Here is a 13,169-nt window from a genome sequence, read left to right on the forward strand (position 1 = left end):
ACATTGGAGCAAAAAACACCAACTTCACATAAATGCTGATGGGATCTAAGCTGTGGACAACTAATCGAAAGCTTTGTCTCAGTGCACAGCAGCTGTGAAAAAAGCTAATTCCATGCTAGGAATCATTAGGAAGGAGACTGAAATACAAATGCTAATATTATATTGCCCTTATACAAATCTATGGTGCGGCCACATCTGGGGTACTGCGTACAGCTTTGGTCACTGTATCTTAAGAAGGATATTGTAGAACTGGAAAAGGTGCAGAAGAGGGCAACCAAAATGATCAGGGGCCTGGAGCACCTTCCGTATGAGGCTAGGCTACAACACCTGGGGCTATTTAGTTTAGAAAAAAGATGATTGCGCTGAGACATGATAGCGGTCTATAGAATCTGGCATGGTGTGGAGAAAGTGGATAGAGAGAAATTTCTCTCTCACACACATAACACTAGAAACGGGTCATCCGATGATTATAAATACGAAAGTGTATTTTCACACAACACATAATCAACTTGTGGAATTCTCTGCCACGAGATGTGGTGACAGCCAACAACCTGGATGGCTTTAAGAGGGCTTTGGATCACTTCATGGAGGAGAGGTCTATCACCGGCTACTAGTTGGAGGGCTATAGGCCACCTCCAGCCTCAAAGGCAGGATGCCTCTGAGTACCAGTTGCAGGGGAGTCACAGCAGGAGAGAGGGCATGCCCTCAACTCCTGTTTGTAGGCTTCCAGTGGCATCTGGTGGGCCACTGTGTGAAACAGGTTGCTGGACTGGATGGGCCTTGGGCCTGATCCAGCAGGGCTGTTCTTATATAGGGTTCTGATTGGAAGAGGCCTCTATTGATGAATGGATTTCTTACCCAAATTAGCATTGCTTTCAGCCGAATATCTTATTATTATTATTTAACATATTTTATACCTCCCCAAACTTGCGTCTCTGGGCGGTTTACAACCAGATAAAAACAAAGATTAAACGTTAGTTAAAAACAAAACAAAACAAAATTTAAAACACAGCAATTTAAAAACAATTTTAAAAAACAATATTCTAAAAACAACATTAAAACAATTAAAACAATATCAGTTAAAAGCCTGTTTGAACAGATGTGTCTTTAAAGACTTTTAAAAAGCTGTCAAAGATGGGGAGACTCGTATTTCACTAGGGAGCACATTCCAAAGCCTCGGGGTAGCAACGGAGAAGGCCCATCCCTGAGTAGCCGCCAGACGAGCCGGTGGCAAAAGCAGACGGACCTCTCCTGATGATCTCAGTGAGCGGTGGGGTTCATGATGTAACCTGAAGGCATTGGGTGTGTACGTACTTGTGGGGTTTGAGGTCCACTATTGGATAAGCCCAACTAAAATTGTATCAGATTTTATGTGCTGGGATATGTGCCTATACAGAATGGTACAGGGTTCAATCATCGTGTGTATCATGAGGCAAACCAAAGGTTGGACAGCCACCTCTCAGGGATGCTGCAGCAGTTTCCGGCAGTGAGAATGGGGCTGAACTAGAAGACCTTCAAGACACCTTCCCACTCTAGTATGCTGTGCTCCAATCTAAACACGTTCAAGCTGCTTCATAAGTGTGTGTGCGTTTTTGTGTGCGTGTGCGTGCATGCATGCCAAAGCCCAGCTGTTGCAGTACTGCTGCTCCTGCCACTGTACCAGAGAGACAAAATCACGACAGGTTTATTACAGAGAGATTGACCAAGCAAAAATAAGTTACAGTTTTCCAGAAATCGCAAGTGAGGACTACTGTGTAAATCCTGCACCTCTTCGAGACCAGTTCACATTAGGGATGTGCAAAAAATTTTGGGCACAGAACGATCTGTGCCCGAAACGAACAATTTCGGGTGATTCGGGGCCGAACCGAATCACCCCCGATGTCCCCCGATATTTTTAGGGCACGAGCCGAATCACCCGAATTTTGGGCACGAAAAATTCGGGTGATTCGGTTCACGGTTGATTTTTGGTGAATTTTTAAAGTTTTAGTGACTTTGGGGCAGTTCGGGGGCATAGCATGGGATTTGGGCAAAAGGAGTGGGGTGGGGTGGTAGTGCCTAATGGGTGCAGGCTACCACCCCAATTTCAGGGGGATTGGGCAAAGGGCTGATTTTTGGTAAATTTCTGAAAATTTCATGTCTTTGGGGCATATTGGGGCATATTGGGGCAGAAAGTGGGGCCTGGGGCAGAATAGTGGGGTGGGGTGGTAGTCCCTAATGGGGGGAGGCTACCACCCCAATTTCAGGGGGTTTGGACAAAGGGCTGATTTTTTGAGAATTTTTGAAGTTTTAGTGACTTTGGGGCAGTTTGGGGGCAGAAAGTGGATCTGCCCCAAAAGAGTGGGGTGGGGTGGTAGTGCCTAATGGGTGGAGGCTACCACCCCAATTTCAGGGGGATTGGGCAGAGGGCTGATTTTTTGAGAATTTTTGAAGTTTGGGTGTCTTTGGGGCAGATTGGGGGCAGAAAGTGGATCTGCCCCAAAGGAGTGGGGTGGGCTGGTAGATAGTGCCTAATGGGTGGAGGCTACCACCCATCCCCAATTTAAGAGTGATTGGGCAGGGGGTGAATTATGGTGAATTTATTTGTATGAGGTTTGTCTTCATAAGGTGAAGTGTGCTAAATTGATTACTTCCTCATATTATTCATAGTAAAGGAAAGTGTGAAAAAGTGAAAGTGGGGTCATGAGAGTTGTTTAATTGAAAAATATCTCATTTGCTATGAAAGGTGTGAATTCTCATTCTATCATAGCAAATGAGATATTTTTCAATTAAACAACTCTCATGACCCCACTTTCACTTTTTCACACTTTCCTTTACTATGAATAATATGAGGAAGTAATCAATTTAGCACACTTCACCTTATGAAGACAAACCTCATACAAATAAATTCACCATAATTCACCCCCTGCCCAATCACTCTTAAATTGGGGATGGGTGGTAGCCTCCACCCATTAGGCACTATCTACCACCCCACCCCACTCTTTTGGGGCAGATCCACTTTCTGCCCCCAAACTGCCCCAAAGTCACTAAAACTTCAAAAATTCTCAAAAAATCAGCCCTTTGTCCAAACCCCCTGAAATTGGGGTGGTAGCCTCCCCCCATTAGGGACTACCACCCCACTCCACTATTCTGCCCCAGGCCCCACCTTCTGCCCCAATATGCCCCAATCTGCCCCAAAGACATGAAATTTTCAGAAATTTACCAAAAATCAGCCCTTTGCCCAATCCCCCTGAAATTGGGGTGGTAGCCTGCACCCATTAGGCACTACCACCCCACCCCACTCCTTTTGCCCAAATCCCATGCTATGCCCCCGAACTGCCCCAAAGTCACTAAAACTTTAAAAATTCACCAAAAATCAGGATTTTGCTCAATCCCCCTGAAATTGGGGTGGTAGACTCTACCCATTGGGCACTACCACCCCACCCCAAAATTTTGCCCCTGGGCCCCTTTTTACCCCCCCCGAATCGATTCAGATTCGGATTCGGATTAAATCCGAATCCGAACCGAATCAAGGGTGATTCGGGTGACCCAGATTCGGGCACAAAACAGAACAGGGGTGATTCGGTTCGGGTCCGAGCCGAATCACCCGAAATCCCGAATTGCACACCCCTAGTTCACATGCAGTATATTCCTGACACCAGTACATATGAGTGCGGGTTGCGTGGGAGATGTGTGAACCTTTCATGTCTGGATTAGCGCCAGTATTTAGGAAAAGGTGGCATAATTTCCTGTCAGATGCATACCCAGATGCAAATTTTGGTAAGCCCAGGATTATTTATTTATTTATTTATTAAAATTTTTATATCGCCCTTCCAAAAGGCTCCATATCCTTCTCCACCCTGTGTATCTACATTTTCTGGGTGGTTCTTCTGTGCTGGAGGATAAATGCCTACCTCACACAAGCAGTAGATAATGGGGGCAAATTGTTCTTGGACTGTACTGTTTTGGACTGCAAGTGGGGGGTGGGGAGAGACTGAACAATTGGATATGCATTTAAAAAAAAAATCCAACACTTAAAAAAAACAATCCAGTATGACAGTGCAGGTCAAGTTTAGCCTTTTCCCTGATGTGTTAGTTCTTAAGGTGTAGGGATTTTCTTTGGTGCCCATGGAAACATTCAGCCCTGTAGTCTGAATACTATCTGTTTTACTCCCCAGGGAAGCTTAAAACTCACCATGTCCCCTCTCTTCCCCAGTGGTCTGTGTACACAAACCTGTGAACTCTGCTGGTCAGTTCATCTTCATCTGGTTGTAGTTAATCTGCAGGCATCCCACATATTTGTCTTGAGTTGGGAACATGGAAGTTCTCTGTGACATTTTTTTCTTTTAGCCCACCCGGACTTAATTGCACTTTCATATTTATTTGAGCTTTGAGGGGGTTCTTGTGCTGAGTGACATACAAGAGTTCTTGTATGCCAGAAATGTGACCGATGGATGTGACAAGTGTGCAGTTGTTTGCCACTTGCTCTGAGTATAAAGAGACCCGTGAATCCCTGAAGATAGCTGTCTGTCTGGTGGTAACCCTTTCTTTCTCCTGAATCCTCCTGCAGGTTTTTTTCCTGGGAGTTCCCAAGGTTGTGATGCCTTCCTCCGTCACAAGATGACCCTCATTTCACCCTCAATCTTGAAGAAATACGGCATCCCCTTTGACCGGGTATGTATGGAGTAGGATTTTCAGGAGATCTTCTGCAGGTTTTTATAGACCGTCTGCCTCTGTATGGGAAGGGCAGGCAAATGCAAAGAGCTGCACGCTAAATCCTCCAGCTCCTTGTTATGTAAAACACTTGACGTTGGTTGGTTGATTTGCCGTTTATATATATATTACATTTGTATACGCAGAATCATAGAATCTCAGTGTGGTTTATAACCCAGTAAAAACAATTATATGGGCTTAGCAATGTGTTCCTTCACAAAATAGGGTTTAGTGCTAGTAATGTGCTATTCCTGACTGTGGAAATAACCTGGGGACAAGGCCGCTGATCCTCCAAGGACCACCCTGGTATATCAAGAGAACCTTTAAAAATGGTGCCGCCTCAAGCACCCAGATGCCTGAGTTGGGAAGCAATCTGTGGCTTACTTTGATCGCAATCTCTGGGTAGGGGAGCAGGAGGAAGTGGAAGGAGCTTTGGCCTAGGCAGTGTTGTACACCAGAAGTATGTTCAGATGGTGAGAAGTAGGCCTAATTCTCGCAAGTGGGATGAATGTGCATCTGGACTTTATCCCTTTAGGTTGCAGGTGGAAACTGAATGGTTCTCCATGCAGAACACGAAATCACTGTGTGTAGAAAACTAGACTAGAAGACAAGGCTGGAGCTCCTCATTCATCCAGGAATGAGGATTTTCTTTAATTTTTGTATGGGGGTGTCAGCTACTAAAGACAAGACACTGATGCTGGCAGAATACCAGTAAGAGCTGGTTCAGCAGGGCCAGGAAGCAGGGATGGGAAGGCCAAAGCCCACCTCCTAAACATAACTTGCTACCATTTTACTGCTGTGACTGTCCCCTTGGGGGAGCTGTGTGGATCTGCAAGAGGACCTCCTGCCCAGTCCTTGCATGCATATCACTCCCTGGCCTGGACAGTATGGGGGAGACTGAAGGACCTGACAAATTCCTCTCCTGGACTGCAGCAGAGTCATGCAGATTGGTGACCAACTTGGAGCTTGCCTTACTCCGCATTTTCTCTCTCTCTACCTTCATATCTCTCCAGAAAGGAGAGTGATTCACACAATCTCTCTCTGTGCTCAGAAACAGACCAGAGCCCCACTGTTCTTCTCTTTACAATTTAGGGTTTGTAGGTCTAGCTCACTTGCATCACCAAGGGTATTGTTTTTTTAAAAAAAAGGTCCTAGTGATTGAGTGTCAGACTTATCACCTGGGGAAGGGGAAGAACCATGCTCCTTTGTGGCAGCCCAACTCCCTGCTTGGAAGTAAATTATCCTGACTCCTGCACGGTGTCAAGACTGTGGATTCATTCATTCAGTTTGCTGCTCCAGAGGCTGCTTCATTTTTCCTCCTGAGAGGCCATGATGAATGAAAAGTAAAGTGAGAGCATTAGCATTGATGGTGTGTGTGTGTGCATGTGTATGTATGTTTTTAAAGACAAACTTGGTTTGCTGGTGCAGTACAAGTTGTGATGGGTGAGTGGGCAACAAAATGGCAGATTCAGTTCAATGTGAGTAAGTGTAAGGTGATACACATATGATGGGGGGGTGGTGAGATCCCAACTTCACATACACTCAGATGAGGTTTAAGCTGTTGGTGACTGATTAGAATCCTCAGAGGGATTCTGGGGTTGCGGTGTGAAAGTGTGCACTCAATGTGCATCATCTCTGGAAAAGGCAAATTCCGTGCTTGGGAAGGGGATTGAAAATAAAACTGCTAATATTATAATACCCTCAAGCCTCACCTGTTCTTGCAGGCTTTTAATTAAAATTAATTTTAATAATTTGTTTTAATAACTGTTTTATCCTATTGTTTTATTGTGTTTTGTGGATTTTAATCTGTGTCTATTTATATTGTGTGGTGTTTTGTACACCGCCTAGAGATGTACATAACAGGCGGTACAAAAATATGATGACTAAATTAAAAAAATAATGCCCTTATACAAATTTATGGGGCAGCCACATTTGGAATACAATTTAGGTCACTGTATCTCAAGGAGGACATTGTAGAACTTGAAAAGGTGCAGAAGACAGCAACCAAGATGATCAGGGGCCTGGAGCACCCTCTTTATGAGGCAAGGCAGCAATATCTGGATTTTTTTAGTTTAGAAAAAAATGACTGAGGGGAGACATGATAGAGGTTAGGGTTAAAATTTTGCATGGCGTGGAGAGAGAGAAATTTTTCTCTTCTCACAACTAGAAGCAGGGGTCATCCTATGAAACATGGCCAGGAAACTTAGGTCCGACAAAAAGAAGCACTCCCCACCCACCCCGGCCATAATCAGTGGAACTCTCTGGCACGGGATGTGGTGAAGGCCACCAGCTTGGATGGATTTAAGAAGGGCTTAGACAAGTTCATGGAGGACAGGTTTATCAATGGCTACTAGTCTGGTGGCTATAGGCCACCTCCAGCCTCAGAGGCAGGATGCTTCTAATACCAGTTGCAGGGAAGCAAGAGCAGGAGAGAGGCCATACCTTCAGTTGTTGCCTGTGCGCTTCCCAGAGGCATCTGGTGGGCCACTGTGTGAAACAGGATGCTGGACTAGATGGGCTTCCTTGTTCCTGATCCAGCAGGGCTGTTCTTATGTGCTCAGACTGGGGTGTGTCTGGGGTTCTTTTGTTTTTGTTTTTTGCTCATGCTAATCAGGCTGTCATGCTAATCAGGCTTTAACCCCAATCTGCTTCTGTTCTGAACCAGTTGGCAAGGGGCCCACCCTTTCAGACCAACCTCCACAGTGCTCACTTCTCACAGCTGAACAGTGACTCAATGTGGAGTCTTTAGTTTTGTTGCATCTTGATGTCCTTCACAACTGATGTTCACAGGGTGCCGTGTGAGAGACATGCAGGGAGTTTAACCTACTGTGATCCAGTGCAGAGAATTGAGGATTGGTTTGGTTATGAATCTTGCTGGGTGGCCTTGGAAGAATCCCTCACCATTGCCTATCTCATAGGGCAGTTGGGAGGAGGAAATGGGATTGATTCCATGTCCACTGTCTTGAAATTGTGATAAATGAAAGAAAAAGCTACAGTGGAAGATCCTGTTGGAGACATCTGCCCCAGCCTCAATTCTGCTTTCCTTGGGATGGAGCCATAGCTCAGTGGTAGAGCATCTGTTTTGCATGTCTAAGAGCCAAGGTTCAGTCCCTGGTGTCTCTCAGGTAGGGCTGGGAGAGGCTCCTGCCTGAAACAGTTTAAGAGTTGCTGCCAGTCAGAGTAGACAGTACTGAGCTAGATGGACCAATAGTCTGACTCAGTATAAGGCAATGTAGGCTCCAAGTGGGGGAGGAGGCGTTTTCTTGGCCTTTCTTGAACCCAGAATTACAGGATGGGAACAGACAAGGAAGCCTCAGGGGAGGACGTTACTTCATTGCTTCAGCCCTCTTTCTGGCTTGCTGCAGCCAGCCAGGCCCCCTCCTGGGGAACTTCCATCTCCCATGCTCAAGAGCAGCCCTCATTATTGGCTGCCTTGGCTTTTAGTGCCCCAGTACGGAGCCGACCGGGCTTAAAGCCTACTCCAAGCCCTGGCCCCTCCCTGGTCTCGCTTCCTGCCATGCCCAACATGGCTGCCCCACTGGAGCTGTTCCCTGCAGCTTTCCCTGCCTCACCTGCCCAACCCCACCGGGACCTGACCAGCCGTGAACCATTTCACCCCCGCTCCCTTTGGGGGAAGACAGAAGCCCCAAAGGAGGGATGCTGGGCTCCACAGGGCCATGCAGGCAACCAGGTAAGGCGGCATCCCGACAGGCAGCTTCCTAGGAATGAAATTGTGACTAGGGGTGAGGGAGGGAGGATCTGTTTCAGTGTGTAGATGAGAGATGAGTGACATGGGTGTTGCTGAACTGCTCCCCCCCCTATAATTGGCCCCTTGTTGTACGCATTCGCCTCTTTTTATCTTTCCCTTCTGCCCTTCTTACAATAAATAGAAAAGGATGTTTTGGTGTCATCTTGAATTCATCCCGAGAAGGCGGGCATCAAACAGTCCTGAAAGGAAGACTCTTCACAGCGGGGAAGAATATAGAAATAGGCTCTCTTTGGCTTCCTGCATGCCAGAGAGAGAGTGCTCCACCTCCCACGTTAAGATTTCTTCATGTTATCCTGCTTTTTTCTGACACTTGATATTTTGTAGTATTAAGAATGAGTAAATGTCGGTCAGGCTGCTGTTTTTACACAAAATATAGGAAAAACTTGTAAAACGCCTCCTGTGTGTGAGTGAACTATGTGGGAGACTGTCTCCAAATTTTATTTCTCTCGCGCTCTCGCTCTCTCTCTCTCTCTCTCTCTCTCTCTCTCTCTCTCTCTCTCTCTCTCTCTCTCTCACACACACACACACACACACACACACACACACACACTCACTCACTCACTCACTCACTCACTCACTCACTCACTCACTCACTCTGTTAAAGGCTCCTGAATCTCTAAAGGCTGAGCTTCTGTTTTTAAACCAAGGAGAGTCAGGCATTGCCATTCTGAGGGCGTCTCAGAGAAGATGTGAGCCACGGGTGAGGAAAGGATGTTCCTCTCCCGTCGGCTCTTCTGTGACTTTTTGTCTCTCTTGTGAGGCGGGAGAACTTTTGTGAGGCAGGAGGAGCCCTTGAGCCAACGTGGCCCAGACCTGATCAAGGCTGCTGTGGCTTCCAGGGAAGCCTCAAGTTGTGGTGAGCAAGCCAAAAAATGCCCCTCTTCTCTCCCTCCAGAAATGTGGGCTGGGATCCCTTCATCAGAATTCCTGGCAGGCTTCAAACAAGGCAAATACCTGGGCATTTATAAATCTTAGTAATGGTATTTACTTTTCGAAAGAAATCCGGTCGATACCCGGGCTTTTTAATAATTAAAAATGTGTATTTCTGTAATCTGCTATTGATTTCTCCATTTATTCTTTGGCGGCCTTGCAGAAGTCAGTAAATTCAGGTTTTCTTCCCTGAGTGGCAGCTGGTGCTGGCTTTTCCTCAATAGTTATTACTTTTCTACCCGGGCCTATCCATCAGCCGGAGCGCTTTTCTAATTTATTGGTGGGATAATGTTGACAGCAGTGATGTGGGAAGGACGTCCACTGTGGGGCCTGGGATGAAGACATGGGGATGTAGATTTTCTGACAAGAGCATCATCTCTCTGTCTGCTTAACTTAGCCATCCACAGCTTCATCTTGATTTATGAACGGGTTTGAGCAGCGCTGGGCCCCTGAGGCCAGGCTTGAGCTTCTCTCACCTGGAAGGGGGAAGAAATGGAAAGCCTCTGGAAGCACTGTTGTCAGGTGGGCTGTCCTGAAAGGGATTGCAGAGGCCAGCAAGGGTGGATTTAGTCCTCCCTCTTAACCATTCTTATGATTAGCAAATTAAATCCCTTGCTTAAGAGAGTGACTGCCAAACCACAGTGCCTGGGTGAGGCACATCAAGTATTTTACAAGTCTCTCACCGATGCAGTGTGTTGTTCTTTAAAACTGGATTATAAAAGAGAGAAAAAGAACAGCCACTTCCAACAGTCTTTATTAAATCTGCGGGTGTGCCATGGTCAGTGGCAGCACTTGGCACCCACTTTATATGGACAGAAGCAAAGTCCTGCTGGATCAGGTTCAAGACCTATCTAGTCCAGCATGCAGTTTCACACAGTGGCCCACCAGCTGCCTCTGGCATGCCCTGCTGTTACCCCCCTGCAGCTGGTATTTGCCTTTGAGCCTGGAGGTGGCCTATAGCCCTCAGACTAGTAGCCATTGTTAGACTTTTCCTCCATAAATTTATCTAAAACCCTCTTAAAGCCATTCAGGCTGCTGGCAGTCATAGGGGTACCCTCATTTAGGACTGTCCCAAGATTTTTTGTGGGGTGGGGGCATCTTTTCAGACAACTCAAGATCTCCAGTGACCTGAGATAGCACTGATCTCTTGTATCTTTTTTGTGGCCAAAAAGAGTAATTGCTCTGAATGCCTTGGCAGAAAGGTGGTATATGGTTGAAGTCAATGTCGTTGTCGTTGTTGTCATCATCATCACCATAATCATATTATTATTATTATCACCATCCATCCATCCATCCATCAGTAACAGATTCTCTTTATTTCGCAGGGGGAGAGTAAGTGACCCAATCCACCCCAGCACAGTACCTCCAGTGACTGTTGCTGGTGTTGATCTTAAGTTTCTTTTAAGTTTGTGAGCCCTTTGGGGACAGGGATCCATCTTATTAACTTGGGAAGGGTGGTATAGAAACTGAGTGAATGAATGAATAATGGCATCTCCCCTTCCCTGAATTAATGTAGGGCACAACACACTGGAAGGTCCATACACAAGCCCTGTTGAAGTGAGTGGCAACTGCACATGAGCATTATCTTGTTCTTTGCAGTTATTTTATTTATTTATTTATTTATTTATTTATTTATTTATTTAATTTATATGCCGCCCTTCCAAAATGGCTCAGGGCGGTTTACAATTAAAACAACTCATAAAACAATGAAAGCTAAAACAAATTAAAAACAATAAAACAACTAACAATTTAAAAACATTTTAAAACAAAAATTAAACATTGTCCCCAGACCCCAGCTCAAGAAAACACGTAGACTTAGTATAGAAGAAAAGGGCCACAACTTTGTTAACTATTACACAAAGCATGGCAGACTGGAACACCAGGTGATTAATCACCCTTAGAGAACAGTGCGGGCCAATAGAAGCAGGTCAGAACTCTGAAATCCTACCCAGCGCCCTACTGGGCGACACACCCTAGCTCGGGAATGGGCAGGTACACTCCACCCAATTCCTTCAAAGCCGACCCCCACTTCTGTAAGAGAGGATCTGTATACTTCTAGGCATTCGTCCACCCTGGACCACACAGCCCAAAGGTTGGAGAAGTCCTGAAGCAGGGTTCATGGCAATCATTCTCCCCGTTCCGCACAGGCTACAAAGGAGTGATTAACCAATCACCCCTTTTACATATCCAAGGGTGCTCACTGATGTTCTAATCCTCAAATTACCACCCCGCCCGCACTGTTCCTGCCATTGTGGCTGACCTAACTCTTAACTACGCACCCAGGACACAGAACGGAGTAGGCGACAGTTCCCAGTTACCTTCAAAGCCGACCCCCCCTGTTAACTGGGTAACAGTTCCCAGTTACCCAGTAGGATTTGCATCGGGGAGCTTCCCAAAGTTGTGCCCTCTGTGTTAGTTGTGATTGCCAGCCTGCTCTGCTACTCTTAGCAGCTTCCAAATTTTGCTGGCTGAGGTGGCTGCCTCGGTATTCCTCATGGTAGGGCCTCTTTTGAGCCTAATCCCTGGGTCAAGATTTTTTCCTGCTGCTGGATGTGCAGAGGTAGAGTTGGGCAAGGAGGGGACCAGGGTGAAGATTGACAGGCTTTGGTGTGATCCTTCTAAGGAGCAATCTTTCAAGCAAATGTCCAAGTTGTAAGAGACCAAGTGTACTTGCTTTTCAGTGTGGAACTTTGACCCTCTACTTCTGTAGGGATATTTGGGGACTACTTAACTCCTCTCCCAGTAAAATGGTCTGAGGACATCAACTCCTTTCCTCTCTGCTTTGAAATGTGTCAAAGCCAGATGTTTTAAGACTTCAGCTGCCCAGTTCCGTTAATGAATAATGATCAGATTTTCCCCAAACCCCTCCAAACCGGTGACAATTATAGCAGCAAGTGGAACAGGTATCAGCTTGGGCTGGTGTGTAAATCCAGTGCTGTTGCAAATGTGAGGGACATGAAATGGGTGCTTGACATTGTGCATCTCTTTAATCTCATTCTGGGGATGTTTATTCCATTCTCAATTCCTTCTTTTGGTACCTTTTGATTTAGGTGTTTTGTAATGTGTAATCCAAGTGAAGAGAGAGTTATTTAGGGGGAATAAAACATCTACCTTGTTAAAATGCACAAAACCCCGAAAGTAGAGTTATTGTTGCCCGTGCCTTTGTGGGTAATTGAAGTGACAGTGCTTCTTGAGGATTTGATTTTTATGCTACACAAATTCAGCTACATGTTTGAGCTTGCAGCCGCTCAGATCCAAGTGATACTGGTTGGCAGGATTTGGATCACATATGGGCTTGGCACCTACTTGGGGGACTGGCACCTACTGATCTTGGGGACCAACTTCAAGCTGCCAGTTCTGACACCCCTTCCCCTACAAATGCCCACTTCTTTTTTCCTCCTGGGGGTGTCGTCGCTATGGAACTGCTGTCCCCTTGAGGTTTATGTGGTCTTGGGGCTTTATTTAAAGCAGCAGCATTCTGGTCCTCTGTTTAATTTGGAGTCTGCTGGTGTGCCTTGGAACAGGAGTGGCGTATTGCGTGTTTCCTGTGATTCTTTTTCATTTTGCATGTGAAGCCTGGATGGAGGTGTGGACCTCTGGGTTTTTGCAGAGCACCCTTCCCCCACTGGACTGATAGTTGCTTTGAACACTGTGGTAGAGATTGGTGAGCCTCTCCGGCCAGCCTGGACCAATGAGGAGAGCCATTTGGCATCTATTTACCAATCCTGGTGTGCCTTCCTCCTCTTTGCATGACCTGAAGTGGTCAGATGGAGGTATGGAA

The 13,169-nt window shown here is 46.1% G+C and overlaps 1 protein-coding gene across 3 annotated transcripts in view; it reads left to right on the forward strand.

Moving 5' to 3' along the window:
- The window catches only part of KDM4B (lysine demethylase 4B), a 246,379-nt gene that overhangs the window by 113,284 nt on the left and 119,926 nt on the right, over nucleotides 1-13,169 (forward strand). For 2 of the 3 annotated variants that reach the window (XM_053295002.1, XM_053295003.1), the window contains exon 7: nucleotides 4,547-4,650. In XM_053295002.1, coding sequence (XP_053150977.1) covers nucleotides 4,547-4,650 — 104 coding nt within the window. The remainder of the gene's footprint in view (nucleotides 1-4,546; nucleotides 4,651-13,169) is intronic. The other variant, XR_008315925.1, reaches the window with a different exon arrangement.

The sequence above is a fragment of the Hemicordylus capensis genome, chromosome 2 (assembly GCF_027244095.1).
Source record: "Hemicordylus capensis ecotype Gifberg chromosome 2, rHemCap1.1.pri, whole genome shotgun sequence".
Classification (NCBI taxonomy): Eukaryota; Metazoa; Chordata; class Lepidosauria; order Squamata; family Cordylidae; genus Hemicordylus; species Hemicordylus capensis.